General features: G+C 39.0%; 1 protein-coding gene across 1 annotated transcript; it reads right to left on the bottom strand.

Annotated features, from left to right (window-relative positions):
• Nucleotides 1–828: 828 nt before the first annotated feature.
• Nucleotides 829–27,181, bottom strand: gal3st1.L (galactose-3-O-sulfotransferase 1 L homeolog). The gene is made up of 3 exons (XM_018260402.2): nucleotides 26,308–27,181; nucleotides 10,310–10,443; nucleotides 829–3,029 (listed from the first exon to the last, which is right to left on the bottom strand). Exons 2-3 carry the CDS (start codon nucleotides 10,441–10,443, stop codon nucleotides 1,880–1,882), a joined length of 1,284 nt encoding a protein of 427 aa, XP_018115891.1. The 5' UTR covers nucleotides 26,308–27,181; the 3' UTR covers nucleotides 829–1,879.

The raw sequence follows: 27,181 nt of genomic DNA, 5'->3' as shown, positions 1-27,181 counted from the left end.
AATTTTTTAAAGGGGCAGGATACCATTTTTCAACATGAGTTCAATGAATAAATATTGTACTAAACATGCTTTTTGCCTATTACAGACTAGCTGTTAGTTTTGCTGTTTGCACTGTTTCGGGCCAAAAATAATAAAAACCATAGATTTGTTCAGTGGCGTAACTAGTTGTTACTGGGCCCCATAGCAAATTCAATTTAGGGCCCCAAAATATTTATAAGTTGGCCTATTTTACCAAGATATATTAAAATCGCTAATTAATTAGGGTCTCACTGGGCCCCCTACACTCCTGGGCCCCCCTGCAACCGCAGGGTCTGCTTCCTCTATAGTTACGCCCCTGATTTGTTGTGATTAAAACAAAGAAGAGACAATAGGCAAACGTATGTTAAGCACAAGTCCTGTTCATTGCACTCATGTTTAAAAGGGGATATACTGTTCCTTTAAGTCACTTATTAAAATGAAGCCAAAATGTGCAAAGAGTTTACAAATCTTGATTTTATGTTGGGATCCAGCTAACACCTATATACTGCCTTGCACAAGATGGGTCCCAGACCCAAATTTTGCACCAGGGTCTTCCATTTATTTACCAGACTGTATTATTATGCACCACTAATAGGCATTTTACTATTATGTAAGTATTTGTGATATTTCCTATTACAGTACTCTTTTATGCACAAGTAATGAAGATTTTTTTAGTTTGGTTAGCACCACTAGTCAAGGATTTAGGCAAATACTAAAGGCTCACAGAGAGGCAGAATCCTAATTTGCTTTTGAAATTCATATTTTTCTCATCCTCTTTTGCTAAGCACAGATCTTACAAGTAAAAAAATAGTAAGATATGGCCACAGGCAGAACCATAACAAATCCAGTGTATCCAAGTATCCTACGTTTGTATGTTTTATTGCCTAATGTACAATGCATTACATAGTTATATAAATATATAACATATACATTTATACATATATATATATATATATATTGGCCCATTTAGTGCAACAAAAAGAAATGGCTGTGGACTTGTCCCAAGGACAAATATGTTGACTATAAGGATTTATTGTGAAGCAAGTTTCCTAAGTGAATGTTGCAGTTTATCCTTACACTACATGATCCAATGCTTTGTTGCAGACTGAACCAGGATTTATTTGACATGATTTATTTAGAATTTAGAATTTTCCTGCAAATAATGGTGTTTTTTTTTTTTTTTATTATTATCATGAGGCAACAATGTCCAGGCTGGCAGCATGGAAGGCAAAAAGACAGTAAGGATTTTCAATATGTAAGCAAAACAGATCCAGCCAAAAATGTATGTGTTGATAAAGATCCTGTGCCCCTCAATTTAGGAAGATCTCTTGCTTCCATGCAGTATTTGTATAATGAGAGGAAGTGCTCATAGCATAGCCCATGTACTGTAAGAATTACAAATGAATAACACTGAAACACATTTGGAGGGGTGTAGCATAGTTCATTCAGCAATTCGACTGTCTAGTCTGCAGTCCTTTTTATGTTCAACATGATCAATTGCCATACAGCACCATTAAAACTGAAATGACGGGACTTTCTCTCAGTTTCCTCTGTTCTTTAAATTGAAACAGTGGTGCAGTAGTGTGAACGCATCATAAATTTTCATTGATTTCAGATCGATCTGGACTACTGTTGCAGAATTCTTATATTAACCCTTACACTTGCCAAAAAAATACTATTTTGCTTTAGAAACACTTCAGACTCACTGTCTCATGGCGACTGCCAGTCATGCTTATTTTTTTGTACCAGTCTCATTAAAAAAAAGTGATTTCCTCAAACACCATAACTCTTGCTGGCAGTCACCAGTTCATATGTGACTTTTTCAATCTCTTTTAAAAACTGGGCTAATTAAAGTACACAATCACCACTTGATCAGTGACCTGATATTTCCCCACAGTTGTGTGACCCACAAATCTGCACCAAGCTGGCTCATGTACTGTATTTCAGGAGTCAGCATATTTCTGCACAACTGCTTGTGCTTGGGTGAAATATTGTTTTTTAAGTTATATCCCTGGATAGTTTTCTGCCCAATTGGCTGCCAGGGTTGTAGTCCAGACTCTACAATGTTGCTGGAATCAACAGGCCCCCCTCCTGCAATGCACTCATTCTTTAGTTCTTCGTTCCTTCTCCTGAGCTCAAGCACATCGTGATGCATCCTTTCGCTGCCATACTCTTCAACTCTTCTCCAGAATGTTGAATTGAAGTGCTGATAAATCAGTGTGTCAACAGTATTCCACTTATGTGCCAGATGGTACATCTCAGGGCTCAGACGGGAAGCACCAGAGTCTCTGCGTGCATTCAGTTTAAAGTAGAGTATATCATCTATTTCCCAACACATTAGTTCACGCAAAAGCAGTAAAGATTCATCAAAATATTCTAGAAGCATGACCAAGTGGAAACGTCTATCCAACTCAACCAACACCTCCTTCACATTGAGGTCTTCCACATCATTATCATAACCAAGGTCAAAAGCCTGTAGGTTATGCAGGTAGTGGGCATTAAAGCCACTTGAATCATAGTAACGATGAGGGCTGTGGAGGAATGCCTCCATCTTTTGCATGTTATTAGAACCTGGCAGCTTCCACGTTAGAGGAATAACTCTGGCAAAATATTGGAAAGAGGATTCAAAGAGGAGTGCTGGATCTCGGAGTACAGTAACGAAAGTAGCATCTTGTGGCAGAAGTGACCTTACTTCAGAATGCTGATAACGCATGTGGTTGCAGATGACATTAAAGCAGGCACCAGGCTGGTAACCCTCTACCTGCCAGCGCTGAAAATAATCTGGGTAGCCAAAGTCATTCCGTCCACGGGGAAATGCAAAGCGAAGGTGATTTTTTTGTCCATAACGAAAAAGAATGTTAAGGATAGTGCTACTTCCAGTCTTGTGGGTCTTCAGGAACAAGAGGTTGCGCTGTGGTTGGCACTGTGTTGTCCCTTTAGCAGAAGAATTTGTGAGTCGTCTTGAGGCAATAGGAGGTGAAGATGCAAAACATTGGAATGCTACAGGGTTGCTGGCAGAAAAAGAAAGAAAATAAAAACCAATACTTTAGCATCTACAGTTTCAGTACATATAATAATCATATTGTTTGGGGTTTTTTTAAATGTTTTTGTAGCCTTATTAATGCATGGCATTCCATATTATAGAGAGAACCCTTGTACAGAAAATCCCAGATACCAAACATTCCAGATAATACAGCCTATCCTATACAGTGTTTTGTACAATAAAAGGATTTGTAAATTTTGTTGAGTCCATGTTGTGGATGTGCTATCCTATACAGGTATGGGATGCATTATCTGGAAACCCGTTATCCAGAAAGATCCCAATTACGAGAAGGCCATCTTCCATGTATTCCATTTTAATCAAATAATTAAAAGTTCTAAAAATAAATTAATTTATTTTCTGTTATAATGGGACAGTATTTTGTAATTCTTCCAGACTAAAATATAATTAATCCTTATTGGAGGCAAAACAATCCTACTGGGTTTATTTGATAGTTTTTTAGACTTACAGTATGGAGATCCAAATCACAGAAATATCCCTTATCTGGAATGATTCAAGCATTCTGGATGACAGGTGCCATATCTCTATAAGCATTATACGGCATAATTTGATGTTACATAGACCCTCCGCAAATTCATCCCTTAAAACTACAGTAGATTATAACAGGATTTAATTTGGTAAGAAGATTTCTTCCACTAATATTGAAGATCCAGTTCTTATGTTCTGTAGAACCATTATTACTGCTGTAGTTAACAACAGCTGGATGGCAACAAGATTGATATTTTAGTTAAACATGTTGCCAGGATTAATGCTCGGGACTTGTGCGCATAACCTCTGCATAATTTATAATACTGGCTGCTACCTGCACACCATATACAATCCTACACTCGAGCATCTGCCTCTGGGCACTTATCAACACTTCCATTCACTAAAAGGACTAATTAGCTCATAAATGAACAATATGTGTAAATGTATACACATCATTTTCGGTGCTAATGGCCTTTTAATGCAACATGATGGCTCCTTCAAAGTAAACTTTTATTTTTACTTTTACTTTTATTTCTGTGTTGAAGTGTTGTCTGTGTTTACTATTCCTGTAATTCTGTATTATGAGATTTTTTAAACAAACCTAGTTATAAATGAGTATGTTTCCCTAAGGGCCCTGACACATGAAATGTGATTAATCTCCTCTAAGCACAGCGACAAATCTCCCCCAAAAGCTGTCCCATCGACAATAATGTTGCTTCGAAGTGGCCCAAGTTTCCTTGTGAGGCAACTTTGGATGACTTCAGAGAGCCGAAGCAACCCGTATGTTTTCTGAACGACACTAGAGGAGATCAATCCTGCCCACTCACACTAGAGGAGATTCATTTGTGGGGCTACTAATCGCTTTGTGTGTCAGGGCCCTAAGAGAGAGTGTCTAGAGACTGGAAAAATCTGGGTATAAAATGTAATGTTCTATGACCATCATCTGCTAGCCAAATAGAATCTCAAGATATATACTGCAAGTTTTAATGCTGGATTTAACTAATATAGGAGCATTAATTATTTCAGTTAGTTAAAGCAGTTGTTCACACTTTTTTCAGTTCAGTTTTCACCAGAAATAGACTTTTTTAAATGACTTTCTATTTGTGACCTGTTCTAATATTGAAGTCTAAATGTTTAATTTTTCAACTTTTTATGTCTTTATAAAGCAGCTCTGTCAGTGACTCTGTTTTAAACTGATACATTTACTTTTATTATCTTTGTCCCTGCTGAGCACCCTGGGTTTCATTACAGGCAGTAGTTATAATTGATACAATAGTTGCTAATACTCCATAGATGCAGCTGAGAAATGTATCAACTAATTGCATCAATTAATGTAGCAAATTGTAACAGTTCAGAATCTGCACCTGAATTAGGGCTCTTACTGACCGCTCTCCTGTGTTCCGTTTTTCTGCGTTCAGCCGCAGGGGAGCGCAGGAATAGACGCATTTAGCTTTTTTTCAATGGGGCTGTACTCACACATGCGCGTGTAGGCGCCAAACGCAGGTTGAGACGCAACATGCGGCATTTTTCCTGCGTGAGTACAGCCCCATTGAAAAAAGCTAAATGCTTTCTGAACGCAGAAAAACGGAACGCAGGGGAGCGCAGCTTCAACCGGTCATCAGTAAGAGCCCTTACTGAGCTGCCAGACTGAAACACCAGAGACAGGAACAGTAGACTTCAATTTTGGAAAACCAGTGAATAATTGAAGATAGAAAGCAACTGAAAAAACTCTTTATGGTGTGTTTCCAAAGCTTGCAATCTGATAATCACTTATAAATGTCCCCTTTACCACAGTAAAGGAGATAACTTTAGTCAGGAGTTACAGCTGCAATTTTCACTTAAGGTGGCCATAGACGTAACAATTACGATCTTTCTTGGAAAAGATCTTTCCAAGAAAGATTGTTCGTTTCAATACACACGTCTAGAGCTGAATCGTCAGATATACAGGTAGATATACGGGAAGAAACAATAGAATTCTACCTGTATCTGACAATTCAGCACTAACAATGGGTGATGTTTGGGTCCCTTCAAAGGCACCCGATCAAAATTTTCCGTCCAGCCCGATCGACGAGCCGACCAATATCCAAGTCTTCTGCCGATATCGGTCGGCTCTTTTTCCACCATACACGCAACGAATATCGGACGAAAATTCGTTTCATACAATATTATCTGTGCGTCTATGGCCACCTTAAGGCTTTAGTCACCCTGGTGATTAGAATTGAGGCACTGTATATTCTGGAAGGAGGCAGCTGCACCTTAAATGTAAATTCAGTAAATAGCAGCCATGTAGAACACACACACAGTCCTTGTACTGCTATAAGGGCTAATCTGATGTTGTAACATCACTCAAGTAATAAATAATTTTCTAAAAAATCCCTTTTTTTACAGGGATGTTCCTTTTTGCGTAATAAAACTTTTAATTTGCATCTACTTTGGAGTGAAGTTCAGTTTTTGTGCCAGCTTACCACTGAATTCTACATGTCTGATATTACCTCCCCAAGCTGAAGGTCTGGGGCTTGAGCACCTGGACCCCCTGTTAGTATTGGTAAGTGTACCTTACTACTCACCAACTTTGCAATATTTGATTTTTCTCTCTATCCCCCATCCCATGTTACCCCTGCATGAATTTATAAGGTTAAAACTAAGTAAGCTTTATCAGAAAGGTCTATATAAATACAAAGTAATGCTGCTCTGAGTCCTCCTTCAAAAGAAAAACAGCATTTCTTTCCTTCTATTGTGTATACATGGACTTCTGTATCAGACTTCCTTCTTTCAGTTTAAACCTCCAGGGCACCAGCTTGAGCATGCTCAGTTTGCTCCTTTGAGTGCGCAGTGAGAAACTCAGGAGGAAGTGATGTCACACCAAGCTAATATGGCAGCTGCTATCCTAAACAAACAGAGAGAGCTTCTAGAGCAGTTTACTCAAGTATGGTAAAGCATTCTACAGAATAAATATAGTGTTCTAGCTTGCACTATTGTGGCCAATCTACTGACATAAACTGCCTTTCTAGCTTTCCTTCTCCTTTAAGTTACTTATATTGTAACCTGTATATCTAACAGTACAGGGTGTTCTTTCCTACAGAGTACGGCACCTGAGACTTCCAGATCAATAACTCAAACAACACAACCTCTGTGTGACGATCATGAGTTGCGAGTTTCAGCGGATGCTACGTTTAGGTTACAGAATCATTACATATAGATAAGTTTTCTTGTAGCTAGGCTGCTCTGTTACCTTACTACCTGCCTTTCATGCGCACATGACTTTCTCTAATCCAATTATATATATTTTTAATAGTACATATAAAACACAATATTAATAATATTATAATGCTACAAAAATTCTGAATAAGAACATATATAGATTTGCTACAAGGAACATCCCAGTGAAGAAGCTACAGTGAAATGTGAACCAGATTTTAGGAATGTTTTAGCAGTGTTCATGGTAGAGGCATTTAAGTCAATTGATTGAGTTCACTGCTACGTGCACCATGATAGAGTTGGGACTGTGATGGTGATTATGTTACTGGTATTTTTGGGGGAAACGGGATTTACTGTTTGTTCTGATACTGTGTTTAGATATGTTCATTTAAGGGACCTTACATTAAAGATGCGTTACAGTTAGGGGTTTCCTTCTTTTTTAGGGTTCTTTTGTAAACTCCCTGAGTGCTCCTCACCTAATTATTTTTTTGGGTTATACCCTGTCCAGGTATTTGCTATAATGTGTACTAACTATAGGATATATTTCTTTAAATCTTCATTAGTTAATGGCTCCATTGTCTATATATTGTAATTAAGCATCAAGATGCAACACTGACTACACAGTACACAGGGCAAAAACAGTGGGCCCCGCCCACCCAGACCCACTCCCTGCATGAGACCCTGGGTGCTGCTCATTGACCTACCCCCACTGACCCCAACCATGGGCGCAAGAAGAAAAAACAAGGTACAAGCAGTGTCGGACTGGGCCGGCGGGACACCGGGAAAAACCCCGGTGGGCCCCGGGCTCTTGTGGGCCCCGCCGGCCCAGATCCGCTACTTAGTGGGGCGGCGCGACCCCACTTTGTTCGGGGTCGCGGTAGAGTAAAATATCTGCGCATGCGCAAAAAGGTAGCGCTGCGCGCGTGCGCACAAACGCGGCACCGCACGCATGCGCACTAGTCCCCTGAAGCACTCTGGAGCGGCAGCGGCGCCGAAGGGGGGCCCTGGGGCATTAGCCCCGGTGGGCCCCACAACTTCCAGTCCGACCCTGGGTACAAGGCTGGCAGAGGGGGTTGCAGCTGGGGTGTGGGGCCTCCTGAGGTGGCAATCCTGGTGGGCCTGAAACCCCCAGTCCAACGTTGGGGATGAGTTCTTTCTGCTGCTAATCACTAACAGAAAATTATATGAATACAGATAGGTGAACACCTGAATATAATTTTGTATTTGTAGAAGTTTTGTTGGACAACTTGCTCTTCAGGAAAGGTACTTTCTTACTTAGCACATACTTTTGTATATAACTGTATTTTGCAAATACTTTTATTATTGTATTGACCCTTTGCTCTCCCAGTGTACTGTACAGTACTGTGTGCACAAGTAGCACTATGTAAAAAAACAAAATAGGTATCAGGAATCCTTTTCTGAAATTGCTGTCATCCCCAGAGAAATTTATTAAAGAGGAAGTAAAGTATAAAATAGAATAATTGTATACAAAACATAAACATGAACTTACTGCACCACAAGCCTTATTAAACAAATGATTTATGTTTTCAAAGTTGGCCACAGGGGGTCACCATTTTGTAACTTTGTTAAACATCTTTACAAGACCAAGACTGTGCACATGCTCAGTGTGAAAAAAAATAATATACATTAAATATATAACAGTTAAACAGAGGTTCTGATCATTTAAATATATGTGGTGCTTTAACTGAGTGGAAAGAGTGGAAACAGTTATGATGGCTAACTTAGGTCACCAGATACAGCTTTCTGTGCTACTGACCAAGATTTTTTTTTTCAAACTATACTGCTGCTTATACAGCAAAGGCTGCAATTGAGACACAGAGACATCCCATGACCGTAAAATGGAACAAAGCAGAGTGTGTTTTATAATATTTCCCCTGTATCTTACTACAGGTGGGTACACAATACACACATTTCAGAGAGTTATGTTTACACTAAAATAGTGTACATGATAGTCATGGTATATACTGTTTTTAAAGGGGTGGTTCACCTTGAAGTTAACTTTGTATATTATAGAAAGGCCAATTCTAATCAATTTAGAATCGGTCTTCATAAAAAGCTAAATAACCAAATAAATAATCAAAAACTACAAATGATAAAAAAGGAAAACCAATTGCAAATTGTCTCAGAATATCACTCTCTACATCTAAAAGTTAATCTAAATGTCAACAACTCCTTTAAATGTGTTTTGCTTGGGGTGTATACGGTCTAGGGTTAGTGTGTAACAGAATTTCAAGGCAAGGGACGGGCTTTTGTTAGGACATATGACAATCCACAGAACTGCACATATGTAAGTAACAGGATTCCTTTGTTGCACAAGTGTCATTGCCCTAAATGTTAAAAAAAAAAATACTGTCATGTCTTTGTGTAACCTCTACTACTATTAGACATGACTCGACTCAAGATGAAGAGAATCATTAACAGAAATAGCAACTAATTCTCTATAGAAAGAAAAGGACAGTTTTTTCCAGAATTCATGCGTCACTGAGCTTACAATACAAGCACTGAATTTTATGCAATTGCATTACATTTGACTCAAAGCAGTCTTGTCAAAATAGACGCAACTGCATGTGTACTTTCTTGTACATCAGTTGTGCCGAGTATTTTCAAAGTCTACCTGGCATAATTTCTGGTGTTTGGCATGCAAGTGATGATGCAACCGATTCTTGAGCTCCCCAGTGGCATAACTAGATGTTACTGGACCCCACAGCAAATTATTTTTCAGGCCCCCAAAATGTCTAGAGATTGACTTGTTTTACCAATATTTATTGAAATTGAATATGAATTAGGGCCTTATGGGGCCCCTATACCTCCTGCCCCCCCTGCAGTGTGATTTATTTTTTATACAAACATACCTGTTTCTACTGGCAGAATAAACCATGCTATTTCCCAAGATTCTTTATGCTGAGAGTGTAATGCAACCCTGTCCCTCACTTTGTTCCATTGTGAAGTGATGGATTCTGGGACTTGAGTATAATGTTTTGGGCCTGCTTTGTTGCCTCTGCACAAGAAGGCTTGCCATAATTGATGGAACTATGAATTTTGAATTGTACCAGCAAATTCTGCAGGAAAATGTCAAGGTAGCCATCCATGATCTGATAAAGTCCTATTCTACTTCCTTGATGAGCAAGTTCAAGACAAATTAGCTGTCCGCTAAGAAGCCATTAAGTTGCTCTTTATCTGAAAAGACTGCAGCTGGGGGAAGGGAGGGGTTTGTGTACTGCTATGTTATTGGTACGTTGCTTGGGAGGCAGGGACATTTCAGGCCTCTAAGCTGCCCAGAGGTGGTCAAGTTAATGACACCACCCTTGTTGGAGCGGGTGGTGAGGTTGCATCTCTAGTGCAGAGAGCACAATTTCGCTCTCTGTACTAGAAGAGCTGAAATTCCGATTTAAAAATTGCCTCATTGGCACAGCTCCCCTGTTGGCAGGACAGGAAGTAGAAAAGGACTTTATGTTCATTTTAAGATGTTGCTCTGTTTAGTGAAAGAAATAACAAGATATATTTATATATATATATATTTCCTAACTAAAACAACACACTTACTCTGTGCTGCTGAGGCTTAAGGGTGGCGCAGCATAGGAATACAGGAGGATCAAGAAGCTGGTGAGAAGGGTCCCTAGTGCCAAACCTTTCCATATGGAGCGCCATAACTTTCCTTGGGACTGCACACAATTCATCTGCAAGTGAAGAAATCATAGTGAATCATTGGGGAGATTGTGGCATGTAATGGAGAGCAGAGCAAGTAAAATAAATGATCAAAAGTGGTACATATATAAAAGGTTTAATTTAAGCATCACTTAAATTAATAGTGCCTACTCTGTTCCACTAAATCCATAAAAACATTTATTGGCACAAAAAGCTAGACTTAGATGTGCAGCTACAATTTAGGCCCTCAATAACCAGAACATAATTCTTAGCATTTGGTAATTTCTTTACTACTCTATTAATCTAGATAATCTCTTTATCTCTGCTAAATTTTTCCATCTTTTCCTTTGACAATGTTATTAAAGCCTATGATTCTCTATGCACTGGTTGTGGAAAAACAATAGTCAAAGCCCACTGTATTAATCTCTGTCATTTAAAGATTAAAATAACCTATTTTATGTTATCTTCATGCATTGCATCTATGAAGTAGTACTGTATCTATAAACAGGAAAAAAGTCAGGCTTAAGCAAATTCAGAAGGTAACATGTGCTGATGTATGACAGACAGGGGTAAATGCAACCCAAACTGCCAGAGCATAACTTATTTTACAGTTTCATATTTAAAAACAATGTGTAATGACTACAGGGAAAGGGACTAATGATTAAAAAATGTGGTTTATGTTTAAACACACGTTAAACTTCCCCTGTACCGTTACAGAGAATGACTAAACAATAAATCAATAGCCGGTGCCTAGTACCAACAGTTAATTGTACAGAAGGGTCTTAAAGTAACAGTATACACCTACACTTGAAACAGCTTTCTTCTGCGTGTGCTCTTGGAGTCACTGCACTGGCCCCGGTGCAAACACACAGATCGAATTTAGGTGCTGAAATAAAAATTCCCACATTTCTGAGCCTAAATGCAGAGGAACACCTGAGTGAATGGGAGCACATCAGCTTCTTTCCACTTGAGGGGAAAACAATGGTAGAGAGAAGTTGAGCCTGTGCTTTGTGTGCCCACAAACTTTCCACAAATTCAACTTCAGACGGGCTGTAAGGAAGGATGGTGGCACTCAGTGGTGACAGATCATCATCACTGACCTGGGCATGCACAGTCAGTAAGTTACCGTTGTGCGTTGTATGTCTGAGTGAGAAAAGGAGAAGTTCAACAATACAACTAGAACTCATCCTTGTTCCCTTCATAAATTGTCCCACAGGGACTACAGAGGATTAGGTGCGCCCACACCCATGCAGAGCTCCTCGAACTGCATTAATAGGTCTATGATTAAGAGATGTTCCCGAAACGTGTTAGGTGTCCATTACACTGCAGCCACCTGTTTTTAATATTTAAATAAACAGTGGTTTTTACTTTATGAGGCAGTACCCCCTTCCAATTTTTTCTTTTAAACAGGAGAAGGCTGGAAGAAGTGGAAGTGATGTAACAAGCACATTTGTCTTTAAGATGCAGAGAAAATATAGTCATAAAGAACAATGGGGAAGCAAGATATGGAAGTAATTTCTATGGGGCTTTTTTTTTGTTGGAATAACCTGAAATTGGCACTTTAAGACTTGCCAGCGATACATTTAATTGGATTTATGCTTCTGGCTTATCTTTGATCTGTGTTAGGGCTGATACAGATAGGCCTTTCATCCTGAGTTCCCCTGAGGCCAGTCTTCCTCTATTCCACTGCAGGGGAGCATAGAACGAAACACAGCCTTTTCTTCCTCATAGTGCCATTCTAATACAGGAGCATCCAAGCTCATAATTCCTAACTTTATGGGCCCTTACACTGCAAGGTGTCTGGTAACACACATCATGGTAAGATCAAAAACCAGTCAAGGGGTTAAAGGGGTATTAGGTTTTACCAGTTACTAAGCACTGGAAAGGCCCAGACTAGAATATGGAGTTCAGTTTTGGGCTCCAGTTTGAAATAGAGAAAGTCCAGAGAAAAGCAACTAAACTACTTAATTATGAAGGAAGTCTGACCAGGATGGTTGGTTACTAATTAAAGAGATAATTTGCAACAACCCTGCTGTTCTTTCAAGGAAGGGACAGACAGGCGTCAGGAGAAGCTTGTTGCCTCAATAAACTAAAGTTTTGCTGTTTTGTCCGGTCCCTACCAACAAAACTACAGGGATGCTAATGTTACACATTTATGATATTAGTAATGTAGTAATTAGAGCTAGCAGGCTACAGTGGGACATCCAAACTTCACATGAAGCGATCCAGTAAAAAAAGTCAGAAAAAATCATATGAACTGGGTTTTTGCTTGATTTGAGTTTTCTCCTGATTAATTCAAGTTGTTTTAAGTGAGGCAAAATCAGGAATGGGAGATTGGTCAAGTTTTTTTTATTAAAATAATGAGATAAAATAGTATTTTAGTAAAAAAAAAAAAACTAACAGTTAAGTATGTGCGCACTGATAAAATAATAAATAAATAAATAAAATAATTTATGTATTTTCTCGCACTCATTCTTAAATTTTATTTTTACAGTTGGGTGACTTAGTGACATCTTGGGATTTAAAGAATAAAGGAAGAAAACATATACGTGGCATTTCTGGTTATTAAGCCAGGCTTGTTGTTGCCCTACCCATAGCCGCTTAACTGACCTGTACATCAAACCATGGGGGTGTCAGACTGGGCCTCCTTTTTGCCCAACAAAGACCCTGACATCCGGAGTCTACTTGCACATCAGCAGAGATGGAGGAAGTGCCAAATATAACAGAGGTTAAATGGACTTGTGCTAAAAAAAAAGATGGATCTGGGGCTCATTGGGAAATCCTCTGGTATTTTGGCCAGTCTGTCCCTGGGTGCAGCATCTCTAATGTAGAGACTGAAGTTAGCTACGTGTAAAAATCAAACATTCCAGTAAAAAAATGCAATTTCTACTTCTTCTTAAATATACTAGGGCTTATTTTTTGTGCCATTGGAAAAGTTCCACCTGAGGCAAGGTGACCTTAAAGTGTGAGTATGAATATGAATGACAAATACATTCCAACTGTGACAAGAATTAACACAAACTGCCTCACACTTCAGTAATAAACATTTATATAACCAGCGTCTGTGCTTTCTCTATTAATCCATTAAAAAAATTTTTTTTTGCACAATTTAAGATAATGTAAACAACTATCCAATACACTTTAATTACAATTTTCTCAATGGTTTTGAATCTAAATTGTTGTAGATTAAAATTGCTAGTGAGAGCAGTGTTTTTTAATATTGTTTCTTGTTCTCAGGTTCTGACTAGTGATGATTGTAGAACAGTAGCATAATTATCAGGGGTGCAGGAGGTGCAATCATATCTGAGCCTGCAGCACCTTGGGTTTATCATTGATGTCAGGGCAAGGGTAAGTTTCCGTTGTGGATGCCGAGAGGGTGCTGACATGCAGTTCTAGAGATAGGGGCTTGGATGTTGTGGATTGTTGCTTGGAAATATTTTTTTTTCTATACAAATTGGGGAGAGGGGGGGTTTAAAAACACCAAAAAAGCGGATTGCATTAATCATGCCCCATATTTAAAAACCTGTACCTAATGCTACATAGTAAAGGTTTATCGTCTGTCTTTCAGCTTCTCATTGAGTTTGTCCTCTTTCTGTCCATTGTACAGTTCGCCTCTATCCCAATCTCTCTGGTTAATCTGGTCATGTCCCACACCCTCTTTCTAGGCTTTCGTTCACCCCTTTCCTCCTGATCACTGTCCTATATATATCAACTCTATTATTCACTGTCTCTGAAAACAAAAAAGTGTCATTTATAGTTGGACCAGTATTTATATTGCATGAAGTAATAGATTAATGATTGTCGGAGTACAAATACTTACATTCAATTGAAACAGCTCAGCTTGTTCACAATACAAACCCTGCCTCTAGACAAAATACCACCCAAGGTACTTAACAGTCCGTCCTATGAACCCTGTTACTTATTGCAAGAACACATTACTCATACCACACACAGTCTCAACAAACCATTCCTCAAACATCTGTTGCATAAACCTACATAAGAATAATTTACAATAAGACAATGTGCAGACCAACCATTTCACGTGCGCATGTAATACTAAAAGTGTGTTAAATATTCACTTCCAACACAAACTAATATTTGGTCCCTACATTGCAACACATACACAACACATCACATCATTGTTGCTTAGCACCCTTTATCAGCCCAACATTCTTGGCATTCCAAGGAATGGGGGGTAGGTGCGACGTCACTTTGTTCATAAGGTACAAAGCTTTGTGTGTGACACCCGCCAAATAAATCTTTTCATTACCACCTGTTGTCCAACTGTTTTTAAAAGCGTTTACGTTAAGTTTTAGTATGTTATAGAATGGCTAATTCTAAGCAACTTTTCAACTGGCCTTCATTTTTTATTTTTATAATTTTTTTAATTACTTGCCTTTTTCTTCTGGCTCTTTCCAGGTTTAAAATGGGGGTCACTGACCCCATCTAAAAAAACAAATGCTCTGTAAAGCTACTTTTTATTATTCATCTTTCTATTCAGGCCCTCTTGTATTCATATTCCAGTCTCTGAAAATCAATGCATGGTTGCTAAGGGAATATGGAGCCGAACGCACAGCTTTTTCTCTGCCACTGTTTTCACTCTGGTGGTGGCCATCCAAAAGCAGAGTTGGTAGTACAGGTATGGGACCTGTTATCCAGAATGCTTGGGACCTGGGGTTTTCCAGATAAGGGATCTTTCTGTAATTTGGATCTTCATACCTTAAGTCTACTAGAAAATGATTTAAACATTAAATAACCCCAATATGCTGGTTTTGCCTCCAATAAGGATTAAACATATCCTATTTTGGATCAAGTACAGTTTTATTAAAGAGAAAAAATAAATAATTTTTAAAAATGTGGATTATTTGGATAAAATTGAGTCTACGGGAGATGGCCATTCCTTAATTCGGAGCTTTCTGGATAACGGGTTCCAGATAATGGATCCCATACTTGTACCTTCAGAGAAGCTTTGGGAGAAACAAACAATATCCCATTAATGTACATAAGCACATTTAGGATCAGTATAGGGGTTTCCCATGGGTACGCCTTATTCCCTAATCCAGGGGTCCCCAAACTTTTTCATCTGTGAGTTGGGGAGCAACACAAGCATTAACAAATGTTCCTGAGTGGTGCCAAATAAGGGTTGTGATTGGCTATTGGTAGCCCTTATGTGGACTGGTAGCCTATAGGAGGCTCTGTTTGGCAGTACAACTGTTTTTTATGAAACCAAAACTTGCCTCCACGCCAAGAATTCAAAAATAAGAACCTGCTTTGAGGCCAATGAGAGCAACATCCAAGGGGTTGGGGAGCAAAATGTTGATCATGAGCCACTGGTTGGGGATCAATGCCCTAAACAATGTAAGAGACCGTGGGGTTGTTTACAATATGGTAATTGTATTCATGTCTACACAAAAGGTGATTTTTTTTTTAACAATAAAAAATTGTTATCAATTAAAAACATTTGTGTTCCTTACATTGCGTATATATTATTTTCTATATTGAAGCTACGCTATGGTTTTTAAAGCAATATACACCAACTGTTATACTGTGAAAAAATTACACAATTACTGTGAATTTTTTGGTATGTTATTGCAAAATAAAAATAAAAAATAAATTATTAAAAAAAAATGTTCCTAATTATTCTCAAAATAAGAAATACAGCAATTTGACACATTTTTTATTGAGCTTTTAGCCTGAATCCTTTAATTTTGTTTAAAGTTTTGTCTAAATACTAAACTGAATCTTAATACTAATTTGCATAAACAAATTTATTCTACAATAAGTGTATGTGTGCAAGTTGATACAGTGCATGGTCATCCGATGAGATATCTGTATGAAATCATTAGGTTAATAGAATTGCTTAATTTGCTCAGGAACCTAAGCAGACTGGAATCACATTCCTTCAGTAATATCAGTATCCATTACTTATTGAAGTTTCATAATATTCTAGCAGTTGCTTGCACCAGAGGACACCACACTGCAAACACATATTGTTTCCATATAAACTAGGAGTGCAAGCAGGTCACTTCTAGTAACTTAATAACTTTAGTGTAACCCTTGCACTGACACTGACTTGTGAATCAGTATCTGTCAGCAAAGTTCATAAATACAGCAGTTTCTATCCCGCAACAGACTTTAATGTGAGAAAGGATCACAAAATGAAGCATACAAGAATGTTGCGTAAGTAATGCAATAGGTATGCACAGTGTTACATATATGAACTTAATAGAATGCCACACAATTTGGCTTACATAATTAAAGAAAATTTAATTCTAAGGCATTTTCAAATATATAATGATTTAAACATGTGCCATAGTTATATTTTTTGACAGGAAATTATATTTGAAAAATTGAGTACTTTTCTGAGTTCAGAGAAAGCATTTAAGCTGTTAGGGCAATGACACACAAGCCATACCTGTGCCTCCCTCCCCCCAAAAAATATGAGAGTTATTTTGTTTTAGTATGCCTTACACTCACATGATACTAAGGGGCAGATTCATTAAGGGTCGAATTTCGAAGTTAAAAATACTTCGAAATTCGACCCTCGAATTGAAATCCTTCGACTTCGAATATCGAAGTCGAAGGATTTAGCGCTAATCCTGCGATCGATCGATCGAAGGATTTTTCGTTCGATCGAACGATTAAATCCTTCGAATCGAACGATTCGAAGGATTTTAATCCAACGATCGAAGGAAAATCCTTCGATCAAAAAATCACAGGCAAGCCTATGGGGACCTTCCCCATAGGCTAACATTGACTTCGGTAGGTTTTACCTGCCGAAGTAGAGGGTCGAAGTTTTTTTTAAAGGGGAAGTACTTCGACTATCGAATGGTCGAATAGTCGAACGATTTTTCGTTTGATTCGTTCGAATTCGAACGAATTTAACCAATTCGATGGTCGAAGTACCAAAAAAATACTTCGAAATTCGAATTTTTTTCATTCGAATCCTTCACTCGAGCTTAGTGAATCGGGTTTCACTAGGTAACTCAAACCATTCATTGGATTTTAATTCTTTATTTATCACATTTATTTTATGTTTTTAGGGGGTTATTTATCAAAGGTTGAATGTTAGAGTTTTTATACCTTGAATCAACTCAAATGAATTCACAAATCGTTTTAAATTTTTGGTGGTCCCTCACTCCATGTATTTCAGGGTATCTCCAACAGAGTAGCAGCCCCGTCCAGCCACAAAACTTCCAAATCAGCTTAAAAATAAACTCTGGAGAACCACAGCAATTTCAGTGTATTGATTTCTCACATGTTTCGGATATAAATATCATTCATCAGGTCCTTGCAACAAGCACCTGATGAAGGATACTTATATCTGAAACATGTTGTGAGAAATAAATACACTGAAATCACTATGGTTCTCCAGAGTTTATTTTTAAGATGATTTCGAATGAACCTACGACTCAAATAGTTTCTTATTTAAGAAAAAACTTGAACGGAAAAAAATAGATTCTGTGAGTTCGAGTTGCGAAACCCAAAAACTCTATATAGATTGAGTTTTCGCCGAAAAAAACTTGAATCATTTGGGTTTTCGTGCAAAGCCCTCCGAAAAAAACTTGAACATCATGCAGGCTATTAACATCTTCAAATGGTTCAAGGGACCTCTGCCTACATGACCTCGACAGGTTTTAGGTGGTGTATTTTCGGATTCAAGCTATTTCCAGGGTCGGTGTATAATAAATCTCGAAAAATTTGAGCTTTTTTATAAAGGCTTGAAAAATTCGAGTTTTTTTAAACCAAAAATGTGAGTTTTGACCAAGAAAAACAACTCAAAAACTCGTATTTTTGTGGAAAACACAACTTGTAACTCAATAAATCTGCCCCTAAATGTCTGTTTACCCTTTGTGAGCCATAGATTGCATATACTACAGCACTGACATAGAAGAAATTGCATGCCTGCGACATAGAATCTACATGTACAGGTTTCATAAACCACTAGGATTATGTGTTGGCTAGTAGTACCCACTCCTGTATGCATGGAACAACCTGGAATACATAGGGTTAAGGGAATATTTTTATTACAATTATGGATTTTGAAAACAATAAATGTTTTGTATGGTGCATCTTGCTGAGTAAAATAAGGGCACTCCCAAGGTTGAGGGACTCTATTGTTTGGAAATACAAGGAAGCTTGCTAACATTTTTCAGAAAAAGTTGTGGCCTGGGAACAATGGTTAAAGGTGAATTAACATGAAAATGTACTATAAACTATATCTGTTTCTACATATTATCAATTAAAGTATTTCTTCTTCTCAGCATTTGTCTCTCTATATGCAGCTTTGAAAGCTTTTTCTCTGAGAGTCATAAGCGAGTGTGGGAGCTGCTAAGCGAGTGTTGCATGTGAATTAAGTGTTAAGCAGCGTTAAACATCTTAAGGCATTTAAAACCGAAAAGGCGTTTGTGAGGAATTGCATTTGGGAGACTGTAAGTACCCAGTGTAAATATGAGTGAAAGTGGGTTTGCTGGAATCACTCAGTGTGTGTCTTGTCATATGTATGTGGTGTTGGAGCAGTAGTTCCATGTAGTATTTACATGTGAGAGATGTCGGTGGGTTTTCATCTCGGAATCTGAACTACATACTCTAAAGGGTAAACTTGCAGCACAGAGAGCAGCAGCAAACGTGGGGGAGGAAAGGAGGCTCGCAGAGCAACCACTGACAGGGGCTAGTGGAGTGGGGGGAGGAGAAGGGGCAGTGGAGGCTAATGAGGGAGAAAGGTTTGTGACAGTCAGGAGGGGAAATAGGGGACAGAAGGGTAGGGGGTCTGATCCACAGCTTGTCCAAAACAGAAAATTCGCTGTTTTTGCTGAAGTTGCTGAGGAGGAAAACTCTGAACTGGCATGTATGGAGCAGACTGACTCTCAGAACACCCTGGGAGGCAGTGGCTTTAATATGGGTGGTGGGGGGAGTGCAAGGAAGGAAAGGCAGGTTTTATTTATAGGGGATTCAATTATAAGAAAGGTGGATAGGGTAATCTGTCGTATGGCCCCTACATGCCGAACAGTCTGCTGCTTGCCTGGTGCTAGGGTTCAGCATGTGGTGGAACGAGTGGACAGATTATTGGGGGGGCTGGGGAAGACCCAGCAGTCTTTGTACATATAGGTATCAATGACAAAGTTAGAGGAGGTTGTGAAGTCCTCAAGAACGATTTTAAAAAAACTAGGTTAAAAGTTGAGGGCGAGGACTTCCAAGGTAATTTTCTCAGAGATATTACCACGAGCAACACTAAGGAGACAGCGAGAGTGTAGGGAGATTAATGCGTGGCTGAGAGATTGGTGTAGGGAGGAGGGTTTTGGGTTTTTGGAGAACTGGGCTGATTTCTCAGTTGGCTACAGGCTCTTCGCTAGGGATGGGCTGCAACTCAATGATGATGGTGCAGCTGTTTTGGGAGAGAAGATGGCTAGACGGTTGGAGGAGATTTTAAACTAGGTGTGGGGGGGGTTCAGTAAAAGATTCAGTGTAAAACAGGTTAGATGAGATAGTGGGCAAAGAAAGGGAAAATGGGGGAGTAGATTTGGCTGGGGGTACTGTTAATGATAGGGATGACCACATGTCATATGTTCAATAAGTTACCAGTATTAAACGTATGTTTGCAAATGCAAGGAGTCTGACCGGAAAAAATGGGAGAGCTGGAGGTGCTGGTGGGAAAATATTATGTGATTGGTGTGGCCGAAACATTGCTAAATGAGTCACATGACTGGGCAGTTAATATCAGTGGCTATACTTTGTTTCGGAGGGAAAAGGAGGAGGGGTATTTCTGTTTGTTAGGCAGGATTTAAAAGCTTATATAAAGGAGGAGGTTATGTGAGGAAACGAGGGGGCAGAAGTTTTATGGGTGGAGATCTTCACCAATTGTAAAGAGTCCAGCAAATTAATTGTAGGCATATGCTATAGACCCCCTAATGTAAGTGAGGAGGAGGAGGCTAAGCTCCTGATACAAATAGAAAAGGATGCTAGTTTGGGTAAAGTAATGATAATGGGGGATTTTAATTACCCAGATATTGACTGGAGCAACGGTACTGCCAGATCAGTTAATGGGAACAAGTTTATGGCACAGGTTGTAGAGGGGCCTACCAGAAAAAATGCTATTCTGGATCTAGTGAACTCAAATGACCCAGAACTTATAGCAAATGTGCAAGTCATTGAACCCCTGGATAATAGCGACCATAATGTTATATAATTTAATGTCTGGTGCAAAAAACAAATATATACTGGGGCAACAAAAACCATGAATTTTGGAAAAGCTAATTTTAGTGTCTTGAGGGCTGCCCTACAGAGTATTGGAGTTTTCAGCTAAAAACACAGAACAGAAATGGTTGTCATTTAAAATGATTTTAAATAATTACTGTTCTCAATTTATTCCCTTAAGAAGGAAATGTAGAAGCTCTAAGAATCATCCTATGTGGCTTAATATAGAAGGAAATAAGTTGATAGGAAAGAAGAGAAAGGCATTTAAAAACTTCAAATCTGTTGGGACAGAAGCTGCATTTAATGAATATAAACACTGTAATAAATGTTGTAAATCAGCAATCCGGAAGGCAAAGAAAGGAAATGAAGAGTTAAGTGCAGTGGAGGTGAAAACTAACCCTAAAAAGTTTTTTAAATATATTAATAGTAAAAAGATGCAGGTTGAGAGTGTTGCTCCATTAAATAATGGTACCAGTGTGGTTGTAACAGATACAGAAAAGGCAAATGTCAGAGTCGGAGTTTCCAGGCTCATTTCATAGCTGCACTAATGGCTCAGCTCAATCTAGTCAATGGTTTACTCAGGATATGATTCATAAAGCTTTAATAAAAATTAATGTGAACAAGGCTCCAGGGCCTGATGGCATTCAACCCCCGGTTCTAAGAGTTTTAGACCAGCCCCTATTTCTGATTTTCTCAGATTCACTTTCATCTGGTATGGTACCTATGGATTGGAGAAAAGCTGATGTTATTCCAATATTTAAAAAAGGATTACGATCTCAGCCTAGCAATTATAGGCCAGTAAGTTTGACATCTGTGGTGGGCAGTAGATGTGATCTATTTGGATTTTGCCAAAGCATTTGATACTGTGCCCCACAAACGACTGCTTTCTAAACTAAGGTCTGTTGGGCTTAATGAAGTCGTTTGCACATGGATAGGAAACTGGCTACAGGATCGGGTACAGAGGGCGGTGGTCTACTTGGAGTAAGGTTATTAGTGGGGTCCCTCAGGGCTTGGTATTGGGTCCACTTTTATTTAACTTGCTCATTAATGACTTAGGGGAGGGGATTGTAAGTAATGTATCAGTGTTTGCAGACGACACAAAACTATCCAGCCCAATTTAATTCCATCCAAGATGTGGCATCCTTGCAACACGATCTTGACAAACTGGCAATCTGGGCAAATGAGGTTCAATGTTGATAAATGTAAAGTCATGCACCTGGGATGTAAAAATATCCAAGCCACTTATACCCTTAATGGAACTGCACTAGGCAAATCCATTATGAAATAGGACCTTGTAGATGATAAATTTGGCTGTAGCAAGCAATGCCAGTCAGCAGCATCAAGGGCAAATAAGGTCTTGAGCTGTATTAAAACAGGCATAGAGTCATGAAAGGAGAGGGTCATTCTTCCACTGTATAGAAAACTTGTAAGGCCCCATCTAGAATATGCCGTACAGTTTTGGTCTCCATCACTCAAACAGGATTAGAGAGGGTACAGAGATGGGCAACTAAGCTGGTAAAATGTATGAAAAATCTTAGCTATGAGGAAAGACTGGCCAAATTGGGGATGTTCACGCTGGAGAAGAGGCGCTTAAGGTGTGATATGATAACTATGTATAAATATATAAGGGGATCATATCATAATCTCTCTAATACTTTATTTACCAGTAGGTCTTTCCAGCTGACACAAGGTCACCCATTCCGATAAGAAGAAAAGAGGTTCCGCCTAAATATTCGGAAGGGTTTTTTTACAGTGAGATCTGTGAAGATGTAGAATTCTCTCCCTGAATCAGTTGTACAGGCTGATACATTAGATAGCTTTAAGAAGGGGTTGGATGGCTTTTTAGCAAGTGAGGGAATACAGGGTTATGGGAGATAGCTCATAGTACAAGTTCATCCAGGGACTAGTCCGATTGCCATTTTGGAGTCAGGAAGGAATTTTCTCCCCCTCTGAGGCAATTTGGAGAGCCTTCAGATGGGTTTTTTTTGCCTTCCTCTGGATCAACTAGCAGTTAGGCAGATTTAAAAAAAAACTAAAGTTGAACTTGATGGACATATGTCTTTTTTCAACCTTACTTACTATGTTACTATGTTGTTGGTTATTTAGAAAGGTAGGTAGCTAGCTAATACATCTTCCAAGAAAATACATCTTCCAAGCAAAGAGATCACACGTCAGGTATGTAACCTATTAATTAAAATCTGACTCTGCTCTTGCATGTAGCGAGACAGATAATCAATTACTATTTATTAACTCCCTCTCGGAAATATGCCTTTCTACATGTAGGCTTGTGACCGAATGAGTTATTTTGAAGTGCATAAGCACTAATTCATGGTCTTGGCAAAGAGAGCACACAGCAAAGTATCTGTCAATCAATACCTGACTCCAAAATGGTATGTAAGAGACAGAAGGGTAGGACAGGGTAGCTTAACTTATTTCAAAAACTACAGAATTTTCAATAGATTATTTTTCAAAAAGTTTATGTTAAATTTTCCTTTTTGAAAATATTTCCCCTTTAATTACTTAAGAAATGGTACAGGATTTTTAATTGATTATATTTAGAAAGTTTCATATTTACATGAGCTCATATTGCATTATCGTTTTTGTAAAATGTTCCCTTCGGTCGGACTCTAAGGTTGATGTTTGATCAAATCAGTCAAAGAAACAGAAGAAAAGTGAGGACCACATTGGGCCAAGTATTGGATCCTACTGCAGGCCTCAGAGGAAGAACTTATAAACACTCCTGCTCATGGGCGGCAAAATTGGTCAAAGATACGCTTGCCAGCTTTACACTACTTCAAACAATTACATTCTTGACAGTTCCACCTTCAAATTTATAGCACCCGTGCAAGAATACTATTAATTGTAAAACTAACCTTAGCTATGCAGGTATATGTTTACAGTAGGAGGCAACCTAGGGACATATTTATAACGGTGTGTCAAATATTTTGCACTTAAATAATCATATGAAAGGGGTTGTTCACCTCTGAGTTAACTTTTAGTAAGATGTAGAGAGCGATATTCTAAAACAATTTGCAATTGGTCATAATCTTTATTATTTTTGGTGTTTTCATTAGTTAATTTTTTTGTTCAGCAGCTTTCCAGTTTTAAATTTCAGCAGCTGGTTGCTAGGGTCCAAATTACTTTAGCAACTTGGGAGTAGTTTGAAAGAGAGACTGGTATATGAATAGGACTGAACCTGAATAGAACAAATAAGTAATAAAAAGTAACAATAACAATATAATTGTTGCTCACAGAGCAATCGTTTTTGGTTGCTTAGCTACTAAGGTCGATGAACCCCATTTGAAAGCTTGAAAGAGTCACAAAAATAAGACAAATAATTAAAAAACTGTGAAGATAAAAAAAAAATTCAGACCTAAGAATTGGCCAGTTAACATAAAGTTGGACCACCCCTTTAAAGTTGTGGTAACATACATTTTTAAATTACTCATTTATTGTCCTTCCATGTGAATTAACTCTATACAAGATGATCATAGAAAAAATGCATTACAAAGACTATGAAGATTTTCATTCATTCAGGTCATGGTATATCTAGTACGGGTAAATCTAAAACAACTGGACTTGCTGAGTAATTATTGAAGATGTTTCACTACTCATCCAAGCATAGCCGAATAGCTGTAAAATGCTGTGCAAAAAAGGTAACAGTCTTCAATTCTAGCTTTACAAAGCTTTTTTTTCAAAAAAAATCTGTATGCCAGAATTTTGTACTTGGTTAAACATAAGCATAAATGTATTACAAGGTTACTTGAAGTTACTTGTTTATACAAAGATTTATCAACATGTATCCTAATTGGAGGACTGCAATAGGTCCCATTATTTAACATCAATATGTCGCAGGTGATGCAAAGAGTTGTAGTCCAACAAGATCTGGAGGGTTGCAGGTTTGTATAGGGCTGGAACCAGGAGCAGAGTGAGGATGCTAGGACATTAGGCAAATGTGCCTGCTGCCTTCTCTTATCCTGGCCCATGCATTCCAATGTGATGGTGGACCAGAATGCAGGTAAGATACAGGGGATGAGTTGGTGACAAGCAAGAGGGGGTGGTAGGTGTCAGGGGGTGGCAGGGTTTTAGGGGGTGGCAGGGTTTTAGGGGGCGGCATGCTGCCCAACCACACCCACATTGGTCCCAGAAATCCTGGGGATGCGCAGGAGATAAAATAGTTTTTTAAATTTCCTGATCGCCAATTCCCATTGCTCCAGTCCCCATGATGAAAATTAGTGCAAATAAAAGGGAGGGGACGGGGGCGACGAACGACAGCTGGCCTAGGGGTGCCCGCAATGTAAATCCAGCCCTGATTTCAATTTAAAAATCAGAATTCTAGCTCTTTAAGTTAGCAAGATTGGCTTTTTGCTGTTACTGCCTATGGCGTGTTCTTAATTTGCCTGACGGCAGCAACGCCCCTGGTAAAACAAATTGTAATTGCCATTCTGCTTCATAGGTTGCACGTCTTAATGTGGCATTACTTCAATTCCTTTTTTATTTTATTTTTTTTATCATTCGATGTCCCTACAGTTGCTGTGGCTACAAACGCTAGTACTCAGGTATGAATTACTTTCCATCTTTTCTGTGTTTCTCACCTATACGTTGGCTTTTAGTATTTTATAAAAAAGGCTAAGCAAATTTTCAATTGGGCTTCAATTTTTCTTCTAATTCTTTCCAGCTTTCAAATGGGGGTCACTGGCCCCACCTAAAAACAAATGCTATGTAAGACTACAAATGTATTATTATTGCTACTTTTTATTACTAATTTTAATATGCAGGCCCTCTTCTATTCACACACCAGTCTCTTATTCAAATGAATGCATGGTTGCTAGGGTAATTTGAACCCTAGCAACTAGACTAGCTGAAATTCCAAAATGGAGAGCTGCTGAATATAAAGCTAAGTAACTGAAAAGCCACAAAATAATACAAATGAAAACCAATTGCAAATGATCTCAGAATAGCACTCTCTACATCCTGTTAAAAGTTAATTTAAAGATGAACAAATCCTTTAAACAGGGGCGTAACAAAGAGGAAGCAGACCCTGCGGCTACAGGGGGTCCAGGAGGTATATAGGGGCCCCAAAATAAATAGAAATTGCAACATATATATTGGTAAAAACAGAACAACCTCTGGATATGTTTGGGGCCATAAAATGAATTTGTTATGGGACCCATTAACATCTAGTTACGCCACTGCCTTTAAATACTGTTAAATTGGGATGCTAAGAAACCACCAGAGCCCCAAACACTAGAGGTCCATCCAAGAAACTATTTTCTAATCTTCCCTCGCCTTCTTTATTATTCTAGTCTTGACATACTCTCACCTTCATGTCTCCTCTTTGTTCTCTAATAAAAACGAGGAATGGCCATGGCACAGGCATACAAGGTCAAAGGACTGGGTGAGTAGAGGGGGTCGCTGACCCCTGGGTCATCAGGGGTTTTCTGCTTCCCTGGTGAGTCAGTCCAACACAGAGGGGAAAAAAAAGAGAAATGGATTTGGCCAGTCGAACCGGCTGCAGCCCTCCAGCTGCTATTGGAATCCCCCTGCTTTGAATAATATATTGTAATAAGAAGTTTGTAAATGAAAGCTATACACAGGATCAATGTTAATTGTGAGCTAGAAGTGCCTCGAGTCATAGTTTTCCTAACGTGGTGGCCCCTCCAGCCTAAGAAGCGCATCACGTACTTACACAGCGGACTTACCTCTGTTCCAGGTGTTCCTTCTCGCAACAGTCTTGTCTCTGCGAGTATATGTGTGACCTGAGACCTCACGGAGCCATTCTCTTTCTATTCAGCCATAGACAAAGTGCGAGCGGTCCCCTTGGTGTCTCTGCGGACTGACACAGGCAGGAGGTAGTGATCCAGTCACAGCTCAAGTCCGCTCGATCCCACCTGGCCCCGCCTGCGCCTCCTATCACTATCAACTCGAAGCCTTGGCTTGCTCTTCCTCCGCACTGTCATTAACCTCTAGTCTCCCACAGTTCCTCATTTTTATGTCTCCTTGACTGCAATTCAACTTTGTTCTTTTTTCACCTAGTTCACTTTTTTTCCCTTTCAGCAACTTGTTCTATTTCCTTTCCTCACGCACATTCTCGTCTCCAACTCCCATTCTTTGTGCACCGCCACCCCCCAGTCTTTCTCTCTCCTCACAGAGAGCCCATTCAGCTGTGTCCAGAGAACAAGGTTCTTCTTATCTGACCTAAGAACAAATGGAGTCTCAGATGGAGGCTCTAGTGGGGGTTTCAGTGTCATGAATATACATGTCACTTATATGGGCTGGCTGTGATGAGGGGACATTTACAGCTAAATCACATGATTTTCACAGGGTCCTTGAAATAGTAAATGAATCGTGTAGGGCAGTGGTCAGGCTGTAGAGCGGTATAGTGGAACAATTACCATGGAAAATGAAACTGCAGCAAGTTAATTTTTCTGGGAATGGTTGGGGTGTTCTCTGCTGTCCCCTTGGTGATTTCTCCCTCAGCTTGGCTGTTTAAATAAAGGCTGAAGGGCTTTTACAGTTCTGATTATTATGTAAATACTGTATATATTAGTTATACACAAGAGCTATGAATACACA

Source organism: Xenopus laevis, chromosome 1L (assembly GCF_017654675.1).
Source record: "Xenopus laevis strain J_2021 chromosome 1L, Xenopus_laevis_v10.1, whole genome shotgun sequence".
In the NCBI taxonomy this organism is placed as follows: domain Eukaryota; kingdom Metazoa; phylum Chordata; class Amphibia; order Anura; family Pipidae; genus Xenopus; species Xenopus laevis.
This window is presented reverse-complemented; position numbering and strand designations above follow the sequence as displayed.